The sequence below is a fragment of the Acanthopagrus latus genome, chromosome 8 (assembly GCF_904848185.1).
Source record: "Acanthopagrus latus isolate v.2019 chromosome 8, fAcaLat1.1, whole genome shotgun sequence".
In the NCBI taxonomy this organism is placed as follows: Eukaryota; Metazoa; Chordata; class Actinopteri; order Spariformes; family Sparidae; genus Acanthopagrus; species Acanthopagrus latus.
In genome coordinates this window covers 3,794,672-3,817,245 of record NC_051046.1, presented here as the reverse complement: position 1 = coordinate 3,817,245, position 22,574 = coordinate 3,794,672, and the positions used below count along the sequence as shown (strand labels likewise).

The window sequence follows — 22,574 nt, the reverse complement described above, 5'->3', positions numbered from 1 at the left end:
AATATAATAATACAATATAAATGAAATAAAATGCTATTAGCGCCAGCAAATAGATGAAAACTGGACTCAAGAAGAAGATAAATAACAAATGTAAGGACAGAGGACGACGATCAATGTGCAGACTGTGATCGTGATTTTGAGCTGTATTAATAAAGTTGATTTGATTTTCACATATGGACACTTTGAACTTATTAACCAGGGTGACACTTTATAAAAATAATCCCAAAACATGTTTCATTTATAGTTTATTTCAATCCAGTTAAAGTAATAATCACGTAAATAAATATCTGTTCATCGAGCCCTTTGCATTGGCTGTAATACCAAACATAATGTTCCCACATGACCTACACAGTGTTAATGAACCATTTACAAAGTATAATGAACTTCAGCTGCAACTATCAAATAAACAGTCACTAATGAATAGAGTATAAAGCATTTAATTGCTTGTTAACAGTTAAATAACACTGAATTAACTATAAATATGCTGTTATTAATCATATGTAATTGTTTATTTAAATGATATGATAGGTATCTGTGGACAATAATGACTGTTTTGCGTCGGTGCATCTGATCTGAAATCAGCCGGCTGTTACGTTTTTGATATTCCTTTTTTGTCTGATATTAAATAAAATGGACGACCTTTTTTTTTGTTGTTGTTGTTGTAAAACTGACCCGTCTCCTCGCTCTCAGATGAATAATAAGCCCGTGTAAACATCTTCAGCACTACATCTGAAGAGTTATTCCACATATAAATGATCTTTAATTTGACTGAAAGAACATTCCCCTTAATTGTTTCTGCACTTCCTTACAAGGCTCGTTACAAAGTAATTACACATAATGTGGCCTCCAGTTTGCTGTGTGTGTGGTGACACCCTGCAGAGACGAGCGCTTGACTGCCGCCCGCTGGCCGAAGATAAAAGAGCAATGACTTCATTAAACGCAGGCAGCAGAGGGACTTTGGTGGGGGGGTTTTTTTCGCCGGAGCTCGTCTTTAAAGCGACGCTGGCCTGTGTTTAAACTTCACGAGATGAAATACATTCAACGTACATTTTTTAGTGCACGTTCATGTCAGCAGCACACGACGTCTTTTCACATCAAACACTTCGACTTGTCGCAGCAGAGGAAGAAAAGGAGGTGGAACTGATGTCTTTAACAGTGGCTCCGACTGTCCCGGTGAGCTGGAACAGAACCTGGAGGTTATTTTAAAGAGGTCATATTGTGCTTGTTATCAGGTTCATACTTTTATTCGGGGGTCCTAACAGAACAAGTTTACATTTTCAGAAAACACATTATTTTTCTCATCGCTGCAGAATCTCTTTTTCCACACTTGCTGTGTGTCTCAATTCAGGGTCTGCATCCTTCGGAGGAGCATTTGAAGGCCAACTACGTCACAATGCTGCGCAAAAGGCTGTCCCAATCCGAAGGCTCCTCCAAGTGCAGCCCACAAATGCAAATCCCTCCTTTCTCTGTTTTTGGAGGATGCACCTGGCCTCACATATCCCAAGATTCTTTGCGTGCCCGAACAAGAAGAGAGAAAATGGCGACCTCAAAGGCCGGGTCCTTCAGAGGATGCAGACACTGAATTGAGACACAGCAGCAGAGTCTTGGACGCCCCGTTTTAGCTCCATAGTGAGACATCTCATCTCTGATTAATCTTTGGTGAGATTTGCACCTGCGCTTTACTTAACACCTGTTACACAGTGATGCACATAAGTCACAGAAGTAAAGGCTACAAACCAGGCGGTTCAGACAGTGCAGCACTTTTTACGTGCACAAAAATGCGACATAACACAATAAAGGAAAAATAAAAAGTGTAATATGACCTCATTAATTTACTCTGGCTCATCAGACATCAGGCTGATGGTGGGCGGAGCTACTCTGGGAATAGTGATGACATCAAACTTGATATACTAAGAGAACTTCCTACAACATATTAATTAGAAGCAGGTTTCCGATATGTAGAGTGCTAAAATTAAACAGAACTAAGATATAAAAAGCAGCAGGTATGCATAAAAATAATCTGTTTTTTTATGTGCTGCTAGTTTACTACTTGAAAATACATAAAGATCAAGATCAAGTTTATTCTCCACAAATCATCTTTTTTCTTGAGGTGCATAATGACAGAAATGATGTCCTCCTCTCATATTTTGGCCCTAACACTCTTCCGTACTTCTGTAAACTTTTTGCCTCCCGCACAGTTTTGTTTTCTCCGTCTGTATTTCAGGGATTTTGTTTGTGATTTGAGAGTCTTACTGGCAACAAACATGCAGATGAAAGGAAACTCAGATCTCGATCATGATTTTAAAATTAACTTAAGTAGATTACATGATTACATTAATGCAAACCTAATTAGGAGTAAAATTACAGACTTGAAAACATGCTTGTTGTTCGCTTCCTCTGGATGACAGCACGATGAAAGGACTCATTCAACAAAATGAACAGTTTTTCTTTGTGATAATTTCAGTACTTTTACTCTCAGGACTTTCATTCCTACTGGAGGATTTTCAGACAAAGGGAGTTTATTTATTGAGTTTGTTTTGGCAGAAAAAATGGAAGATTGTTCTCTTCTGATTAAAATTTCTTCCCTGAAACAACACAGCACACCTTTAAACAGAGGATGTGAGTATTTCCTCCTCCTGTATTCATTTTGCATGTGGAAGCGGGACACCGAGAACAGTCTCGGTTTAAATTGTCGCACCCTGACAGGTGACACGGAGTTTTTTAAAAAAAGCGACGTCAGGAAGGAGATGTCAGTCTGCAGACACCCACACACAGTCCTGACGGGGAAGACGTCTCATCAGGCAGATCAGGTGTGAACACCTGAGCGGGTGACTCACGGTGGGTGTGAGGGGTTTTAAAATAAAAAAAAGCACTGAAAGAGGGAAAGACACAACCGATGCCTGTCACATGAACCTCTGTATCATTCTGCTAACATGCATCAAACATGCAGTTTATCCCCAGTTTACTACATGTCCAATCATCCAGCTGCAGCTATGATCAGCCATTGGTGCCATTATGAATCGAGGTAAAGGATCAAATGGCTTGAAAGAATATGACCTCAATTTAGTTCCAGCCCCCCACCACAGCTGCCGCCTTCCGAATCAGTCGAACCGCAAACAGTAATCCTCTCTCTCTCTCTCTCTCTCTCTCCGTGGATTAATAGTGTAATCTTGAGAGCAAACACCGAGCGGTAGATGAAATGCTTAGGTATTCATCTGAGCTGTATTGAAAAGCGAGTACTTAGAGAGTGACCTCGGCCAAACATCATTTAACGCTGAAACAAAACAAAACAAAAAAAAGAAACTTTCGATTCACCGTTCACCTTGCTGGGGCTGTTGCAGGGAAAACTGAAGGTATTTCATCACTCACGCTGGGATCCAAAGTCATCCAAAGTGTGTAATCAAATACCTACATGCCTCCCTTGGCTGCAGGACATTATCACGGGCTTCCTTTGAGGCCCGGATTCTGTTCCTCTTAGCGTTTGATCGTCTGACTTGTGTTTGTCAGGCTGAAGACAAAAAAAAAAAAAAAACCAAAACAAGTCTATTTTCTCCTCGACTGCTGCACCTGATATTCTGTCTGTCTGCTCCTCCGTTATTTTCTTTTTCATCCAAGGGCAGGCAGGCATCCAGACGCACAGCGAGGGACCTGCACACTTTTAACTCACATTAAAAAAAAAAAAAAAGGTAGACAGAAAGTTTCACACACCGCATATGGCACCGTTTATTGGCGAGGAGCGCAAAGGAGGAGGTGTAAAATGGCAAAAGATGTAATATCTGGAAAAACTTCAACATTCAGGGAACACAAGTCTTCCTCGGTTCCTTCTCTCTGCATTTCCTTTCTTTTTGTGCCTGCAGGAACCATCTGACACCCAGGTCCCACCTCCACCCTCCTCCTCCTCCTCATCCTCCTCCTCCAGGGATCTACATGCTTGGATGAGTCCAGGGAAGAGGCGGTGTGCAGCGGGATGATATGGACAGAGGTGTGTTGGGGGGGGAGGAGGAGGCAGCAGAGATACAGGTAAAGGGAGCTGCTGTCTCCTGGGGTGTCACCGGGATCGAGCCCACAGGGAGGAGCGAATGCCCAGCTGGCTGTGACAGGTGTCAAAGTGTGGCAGTGAAGTTATGATACCGCTGAGCGCAGCCGAAGGGGAGGCAGAGCTCAGAAACTCAGTATGCAGAGAGCATCGCACCGCGGCGGTGTGTGTGTGTGCATTTTGAACAGCCAGGCGAGCGAAGAGAAACTGGCTCTCTTTAAAAGAAGCTGCCACGGCTTTAAACCTGCAGTTCATCTGACCTAAGTCTTGGTTTTTAAAAATGTCTGTCCTCTTTATTAATCCAACATCTGCTTGCTTGTCTGTCTTTGTCTATCTCCCGCCCTCCTCCAACCTTCCTTTTTTTTTTTTTTTTCCACCAGCAGATCACTGGCTTGTGACGAGGGGTCTGAGCTAAAATGTCGCAGGGATTAAGGGGGTTTTGCCTCCTGCGCCCTGCCGGATCAGCTCCGCCCGCCCTCTGTGCAGCCTCCTCCCCAAAACAGGTGCGGAGTGGCATTTCTTCCAGCTTCGCCGTGCCCTATTGAATTTCCCCTTCTGGGGAGATAGCATTCCTCCATGTTTACAGATGAGTAAAGAGGGAAACGTGAGATATGGGGCAGGGGGAGGAGGAGGAATGAGTAGAAAAGAGGAGTGGAGATGAAAGAAGAGAGATGGATAGAGGAGAGAGAGGATGGTATTTGCAGGAGAGGGAAGATATGGGAACATTTGTTTTCTATATTTTGGTTGAATGGGCCTTTTCCTCTGTAATAGCTTGGTATAGTGGCCCATACTTTATGTCTGGCAGCAACAAATGCACAAAAACACACATTTACAGCCCAAATACCTTGCAAGTGTGTTTGAAAATTCATGAATTCAGAGTTTAACACCTCAACTTTGATGGTTTCTTACATTCAGTCTCCACCCTGCATCCAGAAACAGGCGCACTAAAGACGGACACGTGCATCGTCTGCAGCTGTTTCCTCCAAATACGCCGAGGCAAGTTTTGAAAACGAGACGTCTCCGGAGATGTTGGAGTTCAGACGGCTTGTTAAACATCACGTAGCTTACAGCTGCTGCCGTATTGAACGTCACGCTCAGGAGTTTTTTTTTTTCCTGTCTGGGTGCACAAAAAGTTAGAGCAACGACCTCTCGTCCATTCACTCGTCCTACTGGCTCATCTGTGCACCTGAAGTGTCTAACACAGCAACGGTAAAAAACAAAAAAAGAAACATCTCTGCTGCCAGTGCTCCATTAGCTGTATCCATGTTCTTAGTCATAAAGTGTTCAAAAGACATCAGAAATATGATTTGTGTTGACAATCTTCTGGCCTCATTCTCAAGAAAAAAAATCCAGACTGTATTCATCAGCGAGCCGCTGCAGAAGCTCCAGCTAACTGAGACTAAAGTGACTATCGCAGCGCTCCAGTCTGTCTTTTCATCCAGACCGAATATCCATGCTTGGCCTCTTTCTCAGATTCATCATCAGAAAAAGAGAGAAAAAAAAAAAAAGAAGAAAAACCAGCAGTCGCACAAAGTAAAATTCAACCGACTCATTCATTATGTTTTGTGCTGCGAGTATGAATGTGCTAAGAGAGAAATCTAGGTCATTTCTCCATCATTAGTATGCCAGCCAGGTGTAGCGCAAAGAGGATTAGAGGGAAGTAATGCCAATGGGGCTCCTCACGTCTATCTCTCCTTCCTTCTCTATATCTCTCCCTCTCTCTATCGCTTCCTCCCGCGCTCTCAAACCAAACAATCACACTTAAGTGCTCCCTTCTGTCACCTCAAAGAGCGGATCCATGACAAGTAGTCCGCGGCTCGTGATAAAACATTCATGTATTACCCCGGCTCTGGCGATGAGCTTGTTTCGAGCCCATTACAGCGGGAATATTTCCTTAAATTTCTATTCTGACATTACGCGAGATCGTAAAAAAAAAAAAAGAAAAGAAAAGTCAAGGACGGCACATTTAGTCAACAGGTACAATACAGGGTGTAAAATTCCCACGTGACTTCTACAGAACGATGTTTTTATGGGTGTGGTGTTGAATGAGAGTGAGCCATCGTTGCCTCTCCTGGAAGAGCTGCCGATGACATTCATGGGAACAAAAAGGGAATTTGGTGGAAGAGGAATGAGCTACAGCGAGGAAAGTGCCTGTGATTAAAACACAAGTTTCACCACGATGCGATATCGATATCGATTCCTCGGACAGCGATACGATATTTACCAGTATCACAAGCACTCGCTGTCAGGTGGATTCTGCAACATCAACATTCAAAGTCTTGTGACCAGCAGAACGTTTGAACGTGAAAGAAAAAATGTAATCAGTGTTTGATAAAGTTTGCCGCTCAAGTTTGGTTCTGAATAGATTAAATCAGAGGCGTTTTATAAACCAGTCAGCGTGTGGAGGAGGTGAAGAAAACTAAATCTGTGAAACCTCATTAAATTTTACTTTCCTGGAACAGGTAGGCGTCGGCCTGAATATGAGATGACTCTGGTTAATTAAATGTGATGTCAAACTTGACTACAAATGTAAATCAATTAAAAGCACAGAGAAAATTAAACAGATTTTCAACATTTTTCCCATCTCAGAAGGATCAGCGTAAAGTTAATCAGTGACTTTCTAAACTTATAAAACTATGACGGGTTAACTCCGCTGCAGCCACAAATCTGTGGCTAACGTTAGCCCCCAGACTAGCTGCCTCCCTGCGGTGACGCTGGCTTGTGTTTTATGCAGTTAAATTCAAGATACGTTCGCCAAACTCACATCTGAATCATTTACTTCCATACAAATTGAGAATCTTGTAAAAATACTAATGTTTGCATTCCTTCAGACTGTCTTTTAGCCACTTGCCGTCCTCTCTCGGCCACAAACGATTCCTTCCGTTCTCTTTTTGAGACACTTTTAAATCCAGAGGAACTCATTTTTATCTGCGGCAACAAATGAGAAGCGGGAGATCCCGGTATGTCGAGCTGAAGCTCATTAACTTTGGCCGATAAGTTACAAGGCGCCGCTGCTAAATGTAAAATTTATGCCGCTATGCCTTCAACTGCTGATTAACTTCATCTTACTTTGCCATTTTCCTGTCCCAACATTTGACAAATGGACACTAAACAGTCCTTCCATCCAGTTCCGATGCCACGTCTTTGTCATCGAAATATCAAGATATATATCATGTAACACGACATCGATCTGTTGTTCACCGTATTCATAATTAATTTAAAACTGAGCACTGCGGCTCTCCATACTTCAAAGGCCCTTGACTTCCCTGTATAGCGTGCACACGTGACTACTATTTGCCACTTCATCACGCGTTCGAGGGGTTGTCTCGTCGATTGCTTTATCCTCACAAACACAAACTGGTTTAGTGCTTGACACGCTCTCGACAGATGGCGTGAGCCTCGAACCTCCTGAAGGTACTGAAGAGGCAAAGCACACGCGAGGTCACAGGCAAACAGAGAGTGGTACCACTGCATGTTATTCCTGTATAATGCTCTAACTGTTGCATTTCAAACGAGACTCTCAGACGTCTGACGCTGACGCAGAAGATGTGCAACAGAGGCCGAACCTGCTGGAAACTCTCCGTCACCACATGCTCTTCGGAGAACATTAGCGGTCCTAAATACAGGCCGCAGACGGCCCCAAAGTGGAGGCTCAAACCGACCGACCTGTGGGAAATATTACCATGATGCATTGGTCCATCCTGGTGAATCCGGCACAGATCAGAGCCTTATTTGTCCAAAAGACAAGACACAGCAGGTGTTAAAGCTGAGTGCTTCAGCCTCTGCTCATCCACACACACACACAAAAACAGGGACCCGAGCGAGCAGTGGAGGACGGCTGAGAGGTTAGCAGCTCGGGGATTAAGAACATCATAAGAGAAGACATTTGGGCTGGAGGCATTTGAACAGGAAACCTGGGGCGCACACTCTAAATCTGTGAGAAAGTAAAGGCTTTGCAGTAACAAGTAAGTTCGCCTGGCTGTGTGTCTCTGTTTTTTTCTTTTCTTTTCTTTTTTTTTTAAATAATAGAGCCGGGGGGAGGGGGGAGAAAAAAAAAATCCTTTTGCAATTTTCCATGCTGGATGCTGTGAGACAGAGAGAGAGCGAGAGATCAAGAGCTCTGAACAAAGAGGCAGCGAGGGAGGGGAGGAAGAGATGTTCTCGTGTTCCACTCGCACTGAGACAGCAACCTGTTCAGCACTTTGTAGCTTCCAGTCACTTGCGAAGTTGCTACTCCTTCAGACTGTAGAGTTAAACCTTCAAACAGTTTTGCTGGGGCAGCTTAAAAAAAACAAAAAAAAAACGACTTCCTCTCGGTTTGGTATCAAAGCTTACAGAACTAATTACTTCCCCAACCTCAACATGTGGTGAATTTGCTGCAGGAAGCAATTTCGACATTTTTTTTTTCTTTTCGGAGAGTAATCTGGAGGCTAATTGTTCCGTTGGCTTTAAGACCCGACAGCCTTAAAAAAAAAGAAAAAAACGGGGCTGTTGTTGATACAACAAAAATTCTGTAGTTTAATGCCGGCGTACAAATACAGAGACGCTCAGCGAGAAACGCAACTGTTGTCTAGTCTTTAAAATGTCGAGAGAAAAGTGGAGAATGCTCGTCAAATTTTCCCAGATCCCAAACTGACCCAAACATACTCGTCTTTACTGGCAAAAATGATGAAGACAAGAAGCAAATACTTACATATGAGAAGCTGGAACAAGCAAATGTTTGACATCTGTGCTTGAAAAATGGCTAAAACAATTAATTTATGATAAAAAGATCAGCCAACCAATCAATTAATCAAGGAATCATTGCAGAAGAGGCATGAATGTGCAGGCTTACTGCTGAATGTCCCGAATAATGCTCATTTTCATGTTTACACCTTTGTTTTGTGTGTCAGCTAGATAATGTTTACATGCTTTATTGTTTTAAAAGCACATCGTTTTTTTCTCATGCTGCCCATTTCTGCAGCACCTCTATTCACCCTCTGTCTGTAATTGGTCCGCTCTCACAAGCCTGAGCAGGAACCGCCCACGATGTATAGTTGTGACATTAAACCGTACATCAGTCCTGATTAAAGCTCGTTCAAAGGCAGTTTGTCAACGCGGACTGTGTGCATTTTTGTGTTTTGATGCCCTCACAGTATTTAAGAAGCACCTCCCTGACTGACAGCACATTTAAGGGGATGCTATAAACACATAACAAGGTTACAAATCTCAAAAGCTGAAGGCTGCGAGTCTGTTCCAACAAATCGATAAATTGACCAGCTCTAGTTGAAACACGTAATCTTAGTTCCGCTGCACAGATGAGCCCTGTTGCAAAGCCTGCTGACGTGCTGGAAGAAAGAAAACGTTGACTGTACACGAGAGAGACGAACCCACATTCAAAGTGAGAGAGGGGCGAGCGCGGTTCATCAGTGGTGCAAACACGATGCTTTATCTCCCACAGCAGGTGTGTGGATTACCTTTTTTTTAATTGGATCTTTGTAGGAGCCCGGCAGAGGCAAAGGCCTATTGTAGTCACTGTTGAAAGGAAGCGTGATGGAGCAGGGGACGAGCAGAGGAAGGGAGGCGCGTTTCAATCATTTTACGTGTGTGCTCCTGGAAACACAAACCCAATTACCGGCGAAACGGAGCACGAGGACGTGCTCAATACATGCACGCAGACAAACACGAGAGTATGAACTTGCTCTCTTGCAGTCTCAGTACACTGTAGGATATTAGCTGTATCAGTGTTTGAATGGAGAGGGGGACGGTTAGGGTTGTTCTTCCGTCCCTCAGGTCCCTCTTATCTACAGGAGGCAATATATCAGGACTAAAAGCTGCCGTACACAACGAGACCCAGTCGGATTAGGAGTCAATTGAGTCTGCCAGCTGTAAAACTCTATGATTCACATCTCTGTTTGTGTCTGCCGCAACCAGGTGTAGTTCAGCGCCGCCTTAACCTCGTCATCATGGCAGCAGAGCTCGTCCGGGCCGCTGGAGGCAGAGCGGAGCGGCTGGAAGAGCAGACGACGCAGATGTCGGGGATGCAAATGTCCTCCTCCACCTTTTCCTCCTCCACGAGCTCCACCAAGCTGCGAAAAGTCTCTCAGGGCCTGTCAAGGTCCGTGGAAGGTAGGAGTTACCCAGCAAGGTCGTCTTCCTCCCCATCTGCCGCGCTCTCTCTCTCTCTAATGGAATATTTTTTTGCATTAGGAGACACGAGCAGAAGAATCCTGCAACAGCGTATCATAATAATGAGCACAAGTAAAGTTGTTAATGACATAAGAAGGAGAAAATAGTAACTTTTAGCGTCTATGTCTGCTTAAACCTCGGGGCACACTGGGAACTAAATGATGTCGGGTTGCCATTTTTAAGCTCCCGGCCAAATCCAGACCAACAGTAAAGCTAATTAACTACATTATGCAGCGCTTCAGTGCAGCAAATAAACATTCAAAGTCATAAAGATAACATCACATTTGCATGCGAGGCCTCTTTAGCAAAGTTGGCACATTACGGTGCGGACGTCCTTTTTATTTTTTTTCTCTGTTTCCCCTCAGAGCACTCTGGGGTTCAGTGCAGGACCTCAGCTGTGGTGGAGTTCTTCAGCCAGGTCCAGAAATCCTCGCAGATCCCCGAGGGAGAGTCCGTCCCAGATTTTGAGGAGAAGCTGCGCCCCGTCACTGCCCAGGAGGGTGAGGTCATCTCGCAGCACCTTGAAATTTCAGGAAACGCCCTTTTGCCGTCCCCTTAACATCTCTGTTCACATTACATTACGAACTACCATGAGCCCTTTGAGACTGAACGCTAATTTTAGATCCTCAGCCCATAGTTTGCCTGGAAACCCCAGATGACACCAGGGAAGTGAAACTTTGCTGCTATGTGTAAACTTTAGAGAACCACATTCCTCTCCGGGCGAACCGTTACTGGTACTGTAAAGCCGCTCTGATCAAAGTCTTGACAGGGACCTCACAGGGCTCAAAGATACCGTGATAGAAGTTTGTGCGAGGCTAACGACCTCCACCGAAAAAGAACAAGAAAAGGGGGGGGAAAAAAAAAAGTTGCTGCTTCGGCTGAATACTAGTGCCTGTTCCGCATAAACGGTTGGTGTTTGAGCCTCGTTCACCTGCGCTCTCCCTGTGAATTATAGATTTAGAGGCTTGTGGAAGATAGATTGTCGCTGTGGTAAAAGCATTAATGGGTTGACCTTAAACTTATTGGTTTCAAAAGGAAAACGGGCAAAGGCGAGAGAGAGAGAGGGGGGAATTGATCTTATGTTCATTACACATTCATTCTCACAGCTTCAATGTGATTTAAAGGAGACATATGATGCTCATTTTTAGCTTCATAATTCTTATTTGGGTTACTACTAGAAGAGTTTTGCATGCTTTAGTTGTCAAAACACATCAGTTTTCTCATCCTGTCCAGTCCTGCAGCTCTGTATTCACCCTCTGTCTGTTTAGCTACTGTCTCTTTAAGTTAGAAGTCTGCTCTGATTGGCCAGCTCAGACACGCCCGACCCAACAACAGAGCAGCTGCGCTAAATCGATCCAAGGCCATAAATTATACAAATGTACGACATGGCGACGTAGTGTGATGTCACAAAGTCACAGAAATAAAGGCGAGGCTACTGGCGAGGCGTTTGAGGAGCAGCGTTTCGTGTGGGAGAGAGGAGCTTCTGTCTGACATTTGACTTTGACACTTGATTAACCTCTCGACCATTTTCTTGATTAATCACTCAGTTGTTCGGTCCATAACAGGAAGCGATATATTCATGAGATAACAGCAGATAACACTTGTTAACCTCATCTGTCGTCCCCAGGTGAAAGTGCATCGTTCAGGGCCAAGGTGACGGGGACTCCCCGGCCCAGCGTTCACTGGGAGCGAGCCAGCGGTACCCAGCTGTCCAACACGACTAAATCCTTCTTTGACAACATAAACAATCAGCACATTCTCAAGGTTTGTCACGACAACAACAGACCTGATCAGAGATTAAAGGGCGTCACTGACAGCTTTTGCTTTTGAAAAACAACCAGCGGCTGCAATTAAAGACAACAATGGTCCTGAAATGTGTTGGTTCTGATCCATATTGAGTCTCTTTAATGTTCCATTGAACCATTTTGTCTGCCATCGTTGTGCTGTTTGATAGAACTGAACGATGACTAATATCAAGGAAGCGTTCGAGAAAGCAGCTCAGTGTTTGTCAGTCATCAGCACGCACGGTTTTCTTCTTTTCGCTTCCTTGATGACTGATAAATGTTTCCAAAGCCAATGTTTCAGGTGTATTTAAATCCGATTGCATTTGCTGAGATACTTTCATTAGCAAGATCATTTCAAAAAGACGAATGTGAGCATGACAGACTGCTGCAGAGGACATCGGCTCTGTCCAGCCTTTCGTTTAAAAAGCCTGGAGGGAAGGAGGCTCTGCCATCTTGGTGCTGTCATCTCAGACGGCACACCATGCATCATGAGGAAAAGTAGCTAGAAAGAAAAAAAAAAAAACTCTCTCTGATCCTTTTATCTATAACCACTCTGGAGTGGATTTAGCGCTTTCTCTGTACCAGCCGGGGAGCTTAAGTGAAGCTTAAATAGCTATTATAAAGCAATTAACTTGTGGGTGCTGACATATGCATCTCCCCTTGCCATCTGTTTCTCTGGTGAGGGATGACTGTTAAGTTGTGGCGCTAAATGTTTACCGGGCATTTCCAGCGTGGCACTGCCTCCTTCTGCTGCGAAATGCGTACTGCAGGAGGGGGGATTTCAAGTTACCTGATGATGTAATGACAGTTTTAAACAGTCTTTAAGTTTAACGCGTTTAACGACTTTCAGATCAGAAACTTGACCCTGGAGGATGCTGATGTCTACAGGTGCATCGCCTCCAACACGCACGGAGAGGCCACCGTCTCCGTATCGCTCGCTGTTACAGAAAGTGAGTCCGTCCGCATCATCTCATACACGGTGTGAACTTTTCTCAACCCCTATGATTTTATTTAGTCTGCGTGTGTTTCCACGCAGTGCCTCAGGTAAAGTCTGAGTCTGGCTTTGTTTTTTTTTTCTAGATCCAGCGCTGGACTTCAAAAAGATGCTGAAGAAACGGTAGGAGCCTGTTGTCTAATACTCACCCTGACACTCCCAAAACCTGTCAGGATTGTGATGGAGCGTTCTCTGATCCACCCTCAGGTCCTTTTTTTAAAGCATGCATCCAGAAATATCTACAAGACGAGATCTAAAGAGCCACAGTGTGTGTGTGTGTGTGTACCAAAGCTGCAGGGGAAAAAAAAAGATGCTTTCCTGCTCTCATGTCATGTATTCAAACACACATGCTCCAATTGTTTTGTCCTTGCGCAGGAGTGTGGAGAAAAGAGAGGAGAGGAGGCCACCTACAGAGGAGGAGATGCTAAAGATCCTGGCCGGAGCTGACAGGAAGGACTACGAGAGGATCTGCGCCGAGCACGGCTTCACCGACTTCAGAGGCATCCTCAAGAAGCTGAAGGAGATGAAGAAGAAAGTGGAGGTGGAGGTGGGCCTGTCACACACAGAGATCATTCACGCAGCACAGGATCACACGAGGAAGAGAAAAGGTTTTGGGATGTGATCTGAAAAACAGCTTAAAATAGAGCAGAATGGAAAAAGGTAAAAAAAGAACAAAAGCTTAATGTCAAACAGCACAGCCACGGCAACTAAGGCACGTATGTCGCACAGCAACTCGTGTGAATACGGGGAAATAGTTTGCAGTGTCATGTTGTCACTTTTCATGTGTCGGCATGTGTGTTTGATCATTTGATGTTTTCCCCAGATGGTGCGTGTGCTGAAGCCCCTGGAGGACGTCACCGCCAAGGCTGACACCAACGTCGTCTTCGACACCATCCTGGAGCTGAAGGATCCGAACACCAGGATGCAGTGGTTCCAGGTATAAAAAAAAAAAAAAAAGAAACCTGACGAGCCTGTGCATGTACACGAACCGTCTGCAAGAAACAACACAAAACTGATCATCCAGGTGTGATGTTTCACGATTCAGGGCACGGAGCTGCTGCGGATCCAGTACTCTCATGGGAAATACGAAGCGAAACAGATGGGGACCAAACACATGCTGTGTATTTCCAGCGTGAGCCTCGGCGACGCGGGCACCTACACTCTGCAGGTTGCAGACAAGAGACTGTCAGCGAGGCTGCACGTCATAGGCAAGTTCACAAAGTCCTTCTCAGTGCTGGAAACTCACAGACGCAGCACAACGACTGACTGCATCACCTTGTGGGTCTCATACACACTGATAGGAACACGTGTTCATCATCAGTTCCTTGTCCCATCTCCTCATAAATAAACCAAATCAATCATTTCATTTTTCTTTGCTGACCAGTCCCGAGTGGTTGGCTGTCTTTAGATATTCCTCTTAACACCCACATGTCAGAGTGCTGCTTGCCAGATGTGTTGGTAGCTTATAAATGCTGCTGTTTCCAGGGATGCTCCATAAAAACATCTGCACATCATCAGAATCGACTGCAAAAAAAAAAAAGGTTTTAAAATGAAATATTGGTATCTGCAGAAAATTAACAACAGACGAGCTTTAATTAAAAATTGCCAGTGTCACAATAAGAGGAGGAGTAATAATAAGGAGAGGACTTGATGTTCTCTGCAATTAGATGGAAAAAAAAATATGTGCATATACAGGAATCAGATGAAAATTGGCAGGAACATCTTAACATATGAGAGCAGCAATGATTCAATATTCTGCATCTGTAGTTACTTGGCGTGGACTCGTCTCCAGCGAGGTGTTTACCTGATTTGTTTGATTAAACCAAAAAGGATTTTTTTCTCGTTCTCATCTCTTTTTCAGATGAACCTCTGAGATTTCTGTCTGACTTCAAGCCCAAGAGAGTGACGGAGCGCCAGACTGCCGTGTTTGAGATCCGTCTCTCGAAGAAGACGGACGCGCCGCTCGTCTGGAAGGTTTGCATGTCACTCAAAAAAAAAAAAAGATTTTACACAGGCATGTCATGATGTTTCCATCTTGGACAAGCTTGAAGAATCTGCTCTTAGACCGTTTTTACTTGTTTTTAAGTTTTCTGCAAAATTAAGAAATAAAATGCACAAATTCTCAGAAAAACTTGAACACAGGAGAAATACAGGAATATGGAAATAGTTTTTTTTTTTTTTCTCAGATGTGTTTGTGTTCTGGCAGGTGAAGGGAAAGGAAGTGAAAAGAGATGAGAAGTTCGACGTGTCGCTGTCTGAGGACGGTCTGACCTACACCTTGAAGATTAAAGATGTGAAAGTCAGCGACACCGGCGACTACAGCATCAGCATCGGAGACCTCGCTGCCACCGTGCCACTTTTCATTGAACGTACGTAGGAGAACTTTATGCTCTTCACCCTCGTAAAAAAACTTTTTTTATGTGTGCTTGTTTGTTGTTAGGCTTTGTTATATTCACTTTTTTTCCCCCAGTAGGGCCGTGTCGCCCTGTTTTAGTGGAGCCAGCACTTCTAAGGAAACAAACTTCCCCCCTCAGACTCAGTTGGAGATGAGCAGCACTGCCTCTTTTTTTTTTTTTTTACACTCCCCTGAGATTAGAGGCTCTCGTTCCTTCATCACTATGCTAAACAACATCATCTCCCCTCCATCGTCCAATGTAGACGTATGGGTAGCAGTAATAAATCCTCTCTTCCTAGTGCTAAGTTGAAAGTAATCCAACCAAATCCCTCCTCACAACAAGCTCATTTATTACAGCTCTGTCTAACAAGATGCTTACTTGCCCAAAGGTGCAAGCTGGGGCATGTAAATATCTTCACAAGGACATGTGGCTGTCCTCTGGGGTTTGCAGGAACAGAGGCATAGTAATTGAGGTTGTGTTAATTACAGTTATTCATGAGTCGACTCTATCTGTTTAGTTCTCTCCCTATAATTCTGCCACTAAGGTCTGCTGTGTGTGTTGGATAAATGTGTATCATCACTCTTTAATCATGTTTCCTGCAGTATAAGATGTGTTTAGAGTGAGTTTGCATGTGTTGATACCCAAAAAACTTTCACCTGAAGAAGCATGCCGGGAAAAAAAAAAAAAAATGGCCAAATGAAACTCTGAAGTGACTCTCCGCCTGCTTCTGCTTGTATCCAGGGATTCCCATCAAGTTCACCAGCCACTTGAAGAGCGCCCGTGTGCAGGAGCGAGGCACGGCCCGGCTGGAGTGCGAGGTGAGCTCCAGGGACGTGGCCCTCCGCTGGCTGAAAGATGGGCGCGATATCACGGGGAGCCGCCGCTACATCTTCACGCACGAGGGGAGGAGGGCGGAGGTCATCATGGAGGACTGTGAGCTGACAGACGGGGGAGAGTACTCCGTCATCTGCACCCAGGACAACGACACGCACCAATATGTCACCTCGGCCAATCTGACGGTGGATGGTAATGATTTCTGTCTGTCTGGAGTGTCAGCCAACTTGTTTATAAGACCTTAAAAGATCATTACTAACATTTAAAGAGTTAATAACAGCATAAATAAACACATTTGTGTTGGACAAGAACTTCAAAGATGAACTGAATAGTTTATAATCGCATTACGAGCATGTTTCTTGAGACTGATACATACTTTATTATGCATTTATTAGCAGTTAACTATGCAGGTAACAGATATAAATGGAGAATTTGCTATTGAGGTCAATACATCTCATTAATACATTTATTATAAAAGATTAAACCTGTTTTTATTTTTTATTCTTGGGCATCTGTAAACTGTTAAAGCTCTTATGAATTGACAGTTATCTTTGTTTATTAAGCTGCTAAACAGTCATACTGATGTTCACAGGCATCTTATCACGTTACTACATGTTCAACAATAATTAGGACGTTCATATAAACACTATGTGAAGGTCTGTACAAGCTGTGTTTGTTTGTGTGTCTCCAGAGCGTTTTGCCTCAGTGAAGAGCGGCATGTCAGACGCTCAGTGTCCCACCGGCTCCCCTGCAGAGCTCTGTGTGGTGCTCGATGACGAGAAGGTGGACGGAGTGTGGCTGAAGGATGGAGTGGAGGTAACGGAGTGGAGGGTTGTCGTGCCTCGAATGCATCCTGCTTATGTCAATCAGTGATGGGAAGTTTTTGGTCAAAGTCTCGTCTTTGAGTCTCGACTGCCATGAAATGTTTGTTTTGTCCTTTGTGTTGACATTGGACAGATTTCAGAGCTGAGCGGGGTTCAGGTGGTCAAACAGGGAGCCGTCCACAAGCTCATGTTCTCTGCTGTGACTGACGCCCACGAGGGCAGGTTCACCTTCAGGGCGAAGGGGGCCGAGAGCGAGGCGGTGCTCACTGTGGCAGGTGTGTGTTCCGCTTCTGTTGAGTGAGTTCATATTTAAAATCCTGTGTTTTTTTTATTATTATTATTCTACCACCAGGAGTCGCCAAAGTCAGATATTTTCAAATACTGCACACAAGAACTTTACTGCAAACAAATTGAAATAGAAACAATTAAAAAAAAAAAGCATCCCAGTCTACACTAACTCTGCTCCCCAGACCCTCCGGAAGTGGATCCCTCTGTGCTGGACTTGCTGGCGGCCCGACCTGTGACAGTGAAGGCCGGTCAGACAGCTGCCGTTAAGATCCCCTTCAAAGGAAAGCCTCCACCCAAGGTCACCTGGTACAAGGACGGAGCCGAGGTCATCGAGGACGAGAGGACCAAGGTGGAGCGCTCAGCCGACAGCACCTCGCTGGTGCTCAGCAGGTGACTGAGCTCCATCCACTCACACACTCTATGATCTTCTCACAAGGTCACGCAGATTAAATCACACGTATATATTTGTGTAAATATTCGCCCAGATGTGTGCGAGAAGACAGTGGAGTCATCACGCTGCGACTGAAGAGCGACTGCGGCACCGCCGTCGCCACCCTGCACCTGGATGTGATCGGTGGGTGATGACACACATTTCACAGCAAAGTTTTCTTCAGTGCTGATTCAAAAAGCTTTAAAAAAAATGTTTGACCACCTTCCCCAGATCGTCCTAAGCCTCCTCAGGGGACAGTGGAGTTCCTCGAGCTCTCGGGAAACTGCGTCAGGATGAAATGGAAGGCCCCCCGCGACAACGGGGGCAAGCAAGTGAGCAGCTTTGTGATTGAACGGCGTGCGGCAGGTAAGAAGTCCTGGACCAGGGTTGGGGACGTAGACAGCAGCACCACCAGCTTCAGTGATGATAAAGTGGAGGAGGGCCAGGCGTACCAGTATCGGATCAGAGCCGTGAACGTGGAGGGGATGAGCGAGCCTCTGGAGACTGAGGAGGTCCGCGCTGGAGAGCCTGTAGGTGAGGGACCATCTCTGAAAACATCTGTGTGACTGAAACTCGGAGAGAAGAAAGACATTTTGTTTTACTGAACGATCATCTTCACCAGGTAGATTCCCCTTTCTTCATATCTTGCGTTTGAGAACACTTCTCCTGTTTAAACCCACCCGCCCAGAACCTCCAGGCACCGCGTCCCAGCCCCAGGTGTCCAACATAACCAAGGACAGCATGACGGTGAGCTGGACTCCTCCGGCCCACGACGGGGGAGCCACAGTTCTGGGTTACACCCTGGAGAGGAGGAAGAAGGGGAGCAACATGTGGATGCAGGTCAATAAGGAGCTGCTCACAGGTCCGACTGAGGAAACAATGTTGTTGTTGTTGTTGTTTTGTTGCAATAAAATGCAATAAATCACAGATACAGTTGAATAAACACTCGTTTTTCTGCTGTTCCACATTGTAATCAACCAGAATTGACGTCATAAACTACATTTTTTTTACATATACATGAATTCATTAAAAAACATGATAAATAGCATTTAATTATCTTTGTTGTTTTTTGCTGTATTCACACGACACATATCCTCCGTTTTAATAATTAATTTGCATGTATTATTGTTTTCAGACACAAAATTCACGGTGGACGGGCTGCTGGGCGACGTGGAGTATGAGTTCAGAGTCACCGGTGTGAACAGGGCCGGAGCCGGCAGTCCCAGCGCCGTTTCTAACTCTGTCCTGGCCAAAGACCCAATAAGTGAGTCCTTCACCACCCTGTTCGTTTTCCTTTCCTCTCTGTATCTGTATAATCGACACTATCTGACATATCAAACGTCGCGTAGGAGCTCCAGGCCTGGTGAGGAACCTGCATGTGTCTGACTCCACAAACTCCTCCGTCTCTCTGAAGTGGACTCCCCCTGAGCTGGGAGACGAGCCCTCGGGTTACATCTTAGAGGTTCGTCCTGAAGATGCCAAAGAGTGGACGAAGGCCTCCAAGATCCCGATCGCTGGCACCGCGTTCAGTGTGGGAGGACTTCAAGAGCGGATGAAGTACCACTTTCGTGTCCGGGCTGTCAATGAAGGAGGGGTGGGGGAGCCCATCGAGCTGCTGGAGGGGGTTCTGGCCATGCCTCCACCTGGTAAGACTTTCTCTCTGCTTCTTTCATCTCTCTCTCTTTCTCTATTCATTATTTTCTTTCCTACACAGCGGCACCGAGGTTTGATCTCCAGGGGAAGCTGAAGAAGAAGCAGATGGTGGTCCGAGCAGGAACGACGCTGTGCCTTCACCTCAGCTTCACAGTGAGACCCAAACGATTCTATCCATCCATCCAATCGAATGAATTCCATCACCTCCATCCTTCCTTCTCCATCCCTTTCCACTCTTACAGGCCTCACCTCCGCCGGTGGTCACCTGGTTCAAGGATGGCGTCATCACCGCAGGACGAGAAGTCATCACCAACAGCAAGAATCACTCCCAGCTGCTCATTTCCACCTCTCAGAGATCCGACTCTGGCGTCTACCGCGTGCACCTGAAGAACGACTACGGAGAGGCTCACTGTGACGTCCGTGTGAGGGTTACAGGTAACGGACGAAGGCTGGATCGTATCTGAAATATTTCTTCTCCTCATCATCCTCCCTCTGTACTCACCTTTATCCTTCTTCAGACTTCCCTCCACCTCCGAAGAACCTCCGGCTTGAAGAGGAGGTTCCGGGCACGGTGACCCTGCAGTGGGATCACACCTCAGGCTCGGCTGACGGCGATGAGGGAGCACATTACGTCATCCTCAAGCGTGACACCAGCACCGCCTCCTGGTTCACCGTGGCCGAGCGCGTCTTCAGCCGCAAGTACACCGTCACCGGACTGCTTCCCGGGAGGAAGTACTTCTTCCGGGTGATCGCGCAGAACTCCATCGGAGACAGCGATCCCTTGGACTCGAAGGAACCTGTCATCATCGCCAAGGAGAAAGGTGAGAGGGAAGACGTCTGACTGCAGAACGATGATCTTGATCAGTGTGTTGAATCAACACCAGTTTTCTGTTTGTACGTAAGAGTGCGTCAGCAGCCTTCAGCTGAAGGAGTACGCTGCACCATCACGTCAGGTGAAACCGACGTTCCTGCTGCCCCTGAAGGACCACGCTGTACGCAGAGGCCACGACTGCAGCATGAGCTGTGCCTATCAGGGCATGCCAACACCGCAGGTATGATATGAAGGACACTGCTACTGATGCGTCCGCCTGAAACAAGACACCTGAGGTAATCTACTTCCTCTGCGTAGGCCTTCTGGTATAAGGGGGAGTCAAAGATCTCCGACTCCACTCGGTTTTGGCAGAGCACGGCCAACGGAGTGTGCACCCTCGTGATCCCCACCTGTGGAGACAAAGATGGTGGAAAATACACACTGGTGCTGGAGAACCCGCTGGGGACGGCCAGGTGCTCCTGCAACCTGGTGATATTTGGTAGGTTTTAAAAGAGAGAGAGAGAGAGAGAAGGATGGAGGAGAGTGGAGTGATGTCACACAAGAAGCAGTAAACCGCAAATACAGATGATGGATCAGCACAATATATTCCGTCCCGCATTGATTTTCAACATTTTGGTCAGAAAGATTTTGTATTTTGCTTTTCCTCACTGACTCCTCATCCGTCTGGTATGTGATGTGTCTTCCAGATAAGGATGACAAGGGCCTGATGGAGAGCCTGACCAGCCAGGCCGACAAAGAGAAGCTCATTTTCTAACGAGCCTGCTCGATCTGTTGCCATGACAGCTGCACTTCGATTGGCCGATGGGTTTACGCTTCACACCTTAGACATTAGAAATCCTTCCACTGACCCTCTGGTAATGCATCAGATGTCCACTAGAGGTCAGACTTGCCCCCATCCAGAGACTGACCTTCCTCTCTAATGCACAAATTTTTTTTTTTCCTTTCTCTCTCTCTCTCTCTTTCTCTCTGTGTGTCTCTATAAAGACATCTGACTTACATCTATTCTCGGGAGTTTCCACTTTTTTCTCCTCTTCCCCAAATATGCTTGTTTCACAGTGTTTGCTGTACCAGGCCGAATGCCATGTCAACCGAGGGGAAGGGACAGAGCTGTGTGTAATAGAACAGCACACAGTGAATGCAGAATATCCACAAAAGCCACTGAACCAGAGTTCGAGAGTCTGAGGCTAGCTGGAGCAAAGTGGCACACACACTGCCAATTATGCAACTAGTTGAAATAATCCTGCTTGCTCAGTTTGTTAATCTGCATTAACATGTATGTGTACTGTTTTTATCCGAGCCCATCCTTTTCAAATTTACTAATTCCGTCCGGGGAATTCTACATGGAGGATTGGAAAAAAAAAATACACATAAATAGAGATGATTTCACCGGAGCCACAGGAAGATTTCAGGGTTACGACACGGTTTTTTTTTTATATCGTCTCTGTCTCGCACATTATTGGATTATTGGATTTGAAATATAACAGTGAGGGTAAGGTGCTGACCACCAGCTTTGCAGGTATTATCATTCACACTGGATCGACCTGTGGAGCAGCTTTACTCCTTTTCCCTAAATTAAAGTAATATCCCTGTTTTAGGTCGCCGTCCTGCTGCATCGATTTAAGATTTGGGGGCTAAATGTATTTTTAAAAACAGGCTTTAAATCTGTGTCATATGTGCGCCTCCGACCCTGAAAGGACGATTTATCCTCACTGTGAATGTTAATTTTAAATCCATTGTGTAAACACGAAACAAAAAAGTGTCCTAATCTTCAGACCTCAGTGTGTGGAGCTTCCCTGACAGCCTCCTGCTGCTCCAGAGAGTCAGTGTGGTCCAGTAAGGAGCTGCCAAAAAGAGAAAGAGGGGTCACAACCCCTCTCCATCCTGACGTCACTGCGCTGGCTCACACTAAGTCCATTTCTATAGAGCCACCGGGGTACTAGCAGTGTCGGGTTGCCAGGTTCAAATCAATTAAAGCACCAATGGGCTCTGAACAGACGTCACCGGTACCTTCCGCCTCCTTACTGCTCGAATGAGGCATAATAAGGTGGAAGCAGTGAAAGCCTGAATAGTCAATCGAGGTATTTGACAGAAACCCTGAAGGGAACGAAGCGTTCCTGCATTTCAGATCAGCTTCATTCGCACGACGGGCTGAAAAACCTATTTAACGGTGTTTCCGACACAACGTGAATGGGAAAATATCGTACGACAGAAAATTGTAATTTGGAGAATCAGCGTCGGTTCATCGGGGTTTCAGTATTTCATCGGAAGCGTGTCAGCAAACCTGTTCTTTTTTATAAAAGCCACTACAGATTACGCCTCATTCTCGTGGAAGACT

The 22,574-nt window shown here is 45.4% G+C and overlaps 1 protein-coding gene across 2 annotated transcripts; it reads left to right on the top strand.

The window, feature by feature from the left end:
* Positions 1-9,913: 9,913 nt before the first annotated feature.
* Positions 9,914-21,217, top strand: LOC119024056 (immunoglobulin superfamily member 22-like). 2 transcript variants are annotated; one of them, XM_037106460.1, is made up of 25 exons: positions 9,914-10,144; positions 10,570-10,704; positions 11,832-11,968; positions 12,839-12,938; positions 13,069-13,105; positions 13,358-13,529; positions 13,806-13,919; positions 14,028-14,190; positions 14,844-14,956; positions 15,189-15,351; positions 16,120-16,404; positions 16,904-17,028; positions 17,170-17,311; positions 17,507-17,714; positions 17,810-17,898; positions 17,986-18,288; positions 18,443-18,616; positions 18,890-19,018; positions 19,104-19,400; positions 19,469-19,560; positions 19,650-19,842; positions 19,926-20,228; positions 20,311-20,459; positions 20,537-20,717; positions 20,926-21,217. In XM_037106460.1, exons 1-25 carry the CDS (start codon positions 9,982-9,984, stop codon positions 20,991-20,993), a joined length of 4,035 nt encoding a protein of 1,344 aa, XP_036962355.1. In that variant the 5' UTR covers positions 9,914-9,981; the 3' UTR covers positions 20,994-21,217. The 2 variants fall into 2 exon arrangements, with proteins under 2 accessions (XP_036962355.1, XP_036962354.1); XM_037106459.1 differs by lacking the exons at positions 9,914-10,144; positions 10,570-10,704; positions 11,832-11,968 and having other exon boundaries at positions 12,770-12,967; positions 18,377-18,616; positions 20,926-21,216.
* The last annotated feature ends 1,357 nt before the right edge of the window (positions 21,218-22,574 follow it).

What these genes read in the sequence shown, in the direction of transcription:
- LOC119024056 (XM_037106460.1), top strand. Translation starts at nt 9,982, where the DNA reads ATGGCAGCAGAGCTCGTCCGGGCCGCTGGAGGCAGAGCGGAGCGGCTG. An exon ending in GGCCAATCTGACGGTGGATG is followed by an intron (nt 16,405 to 16,903) that starts GTAATGATTTCT and finishes GTGTGTCTCCAG; the next exon opens with AGCGTTTTGCCTCAGTGAAG. An exon ending in CGTCCGTGTGAGGGTTACAG is followed by an intron (nt 19,843 to 19,925) that starts GTAACGGACGAA and finishes ATCCTTCTTCAG; the next exon opens with ACTTCCCTCCACCTCCGAAG.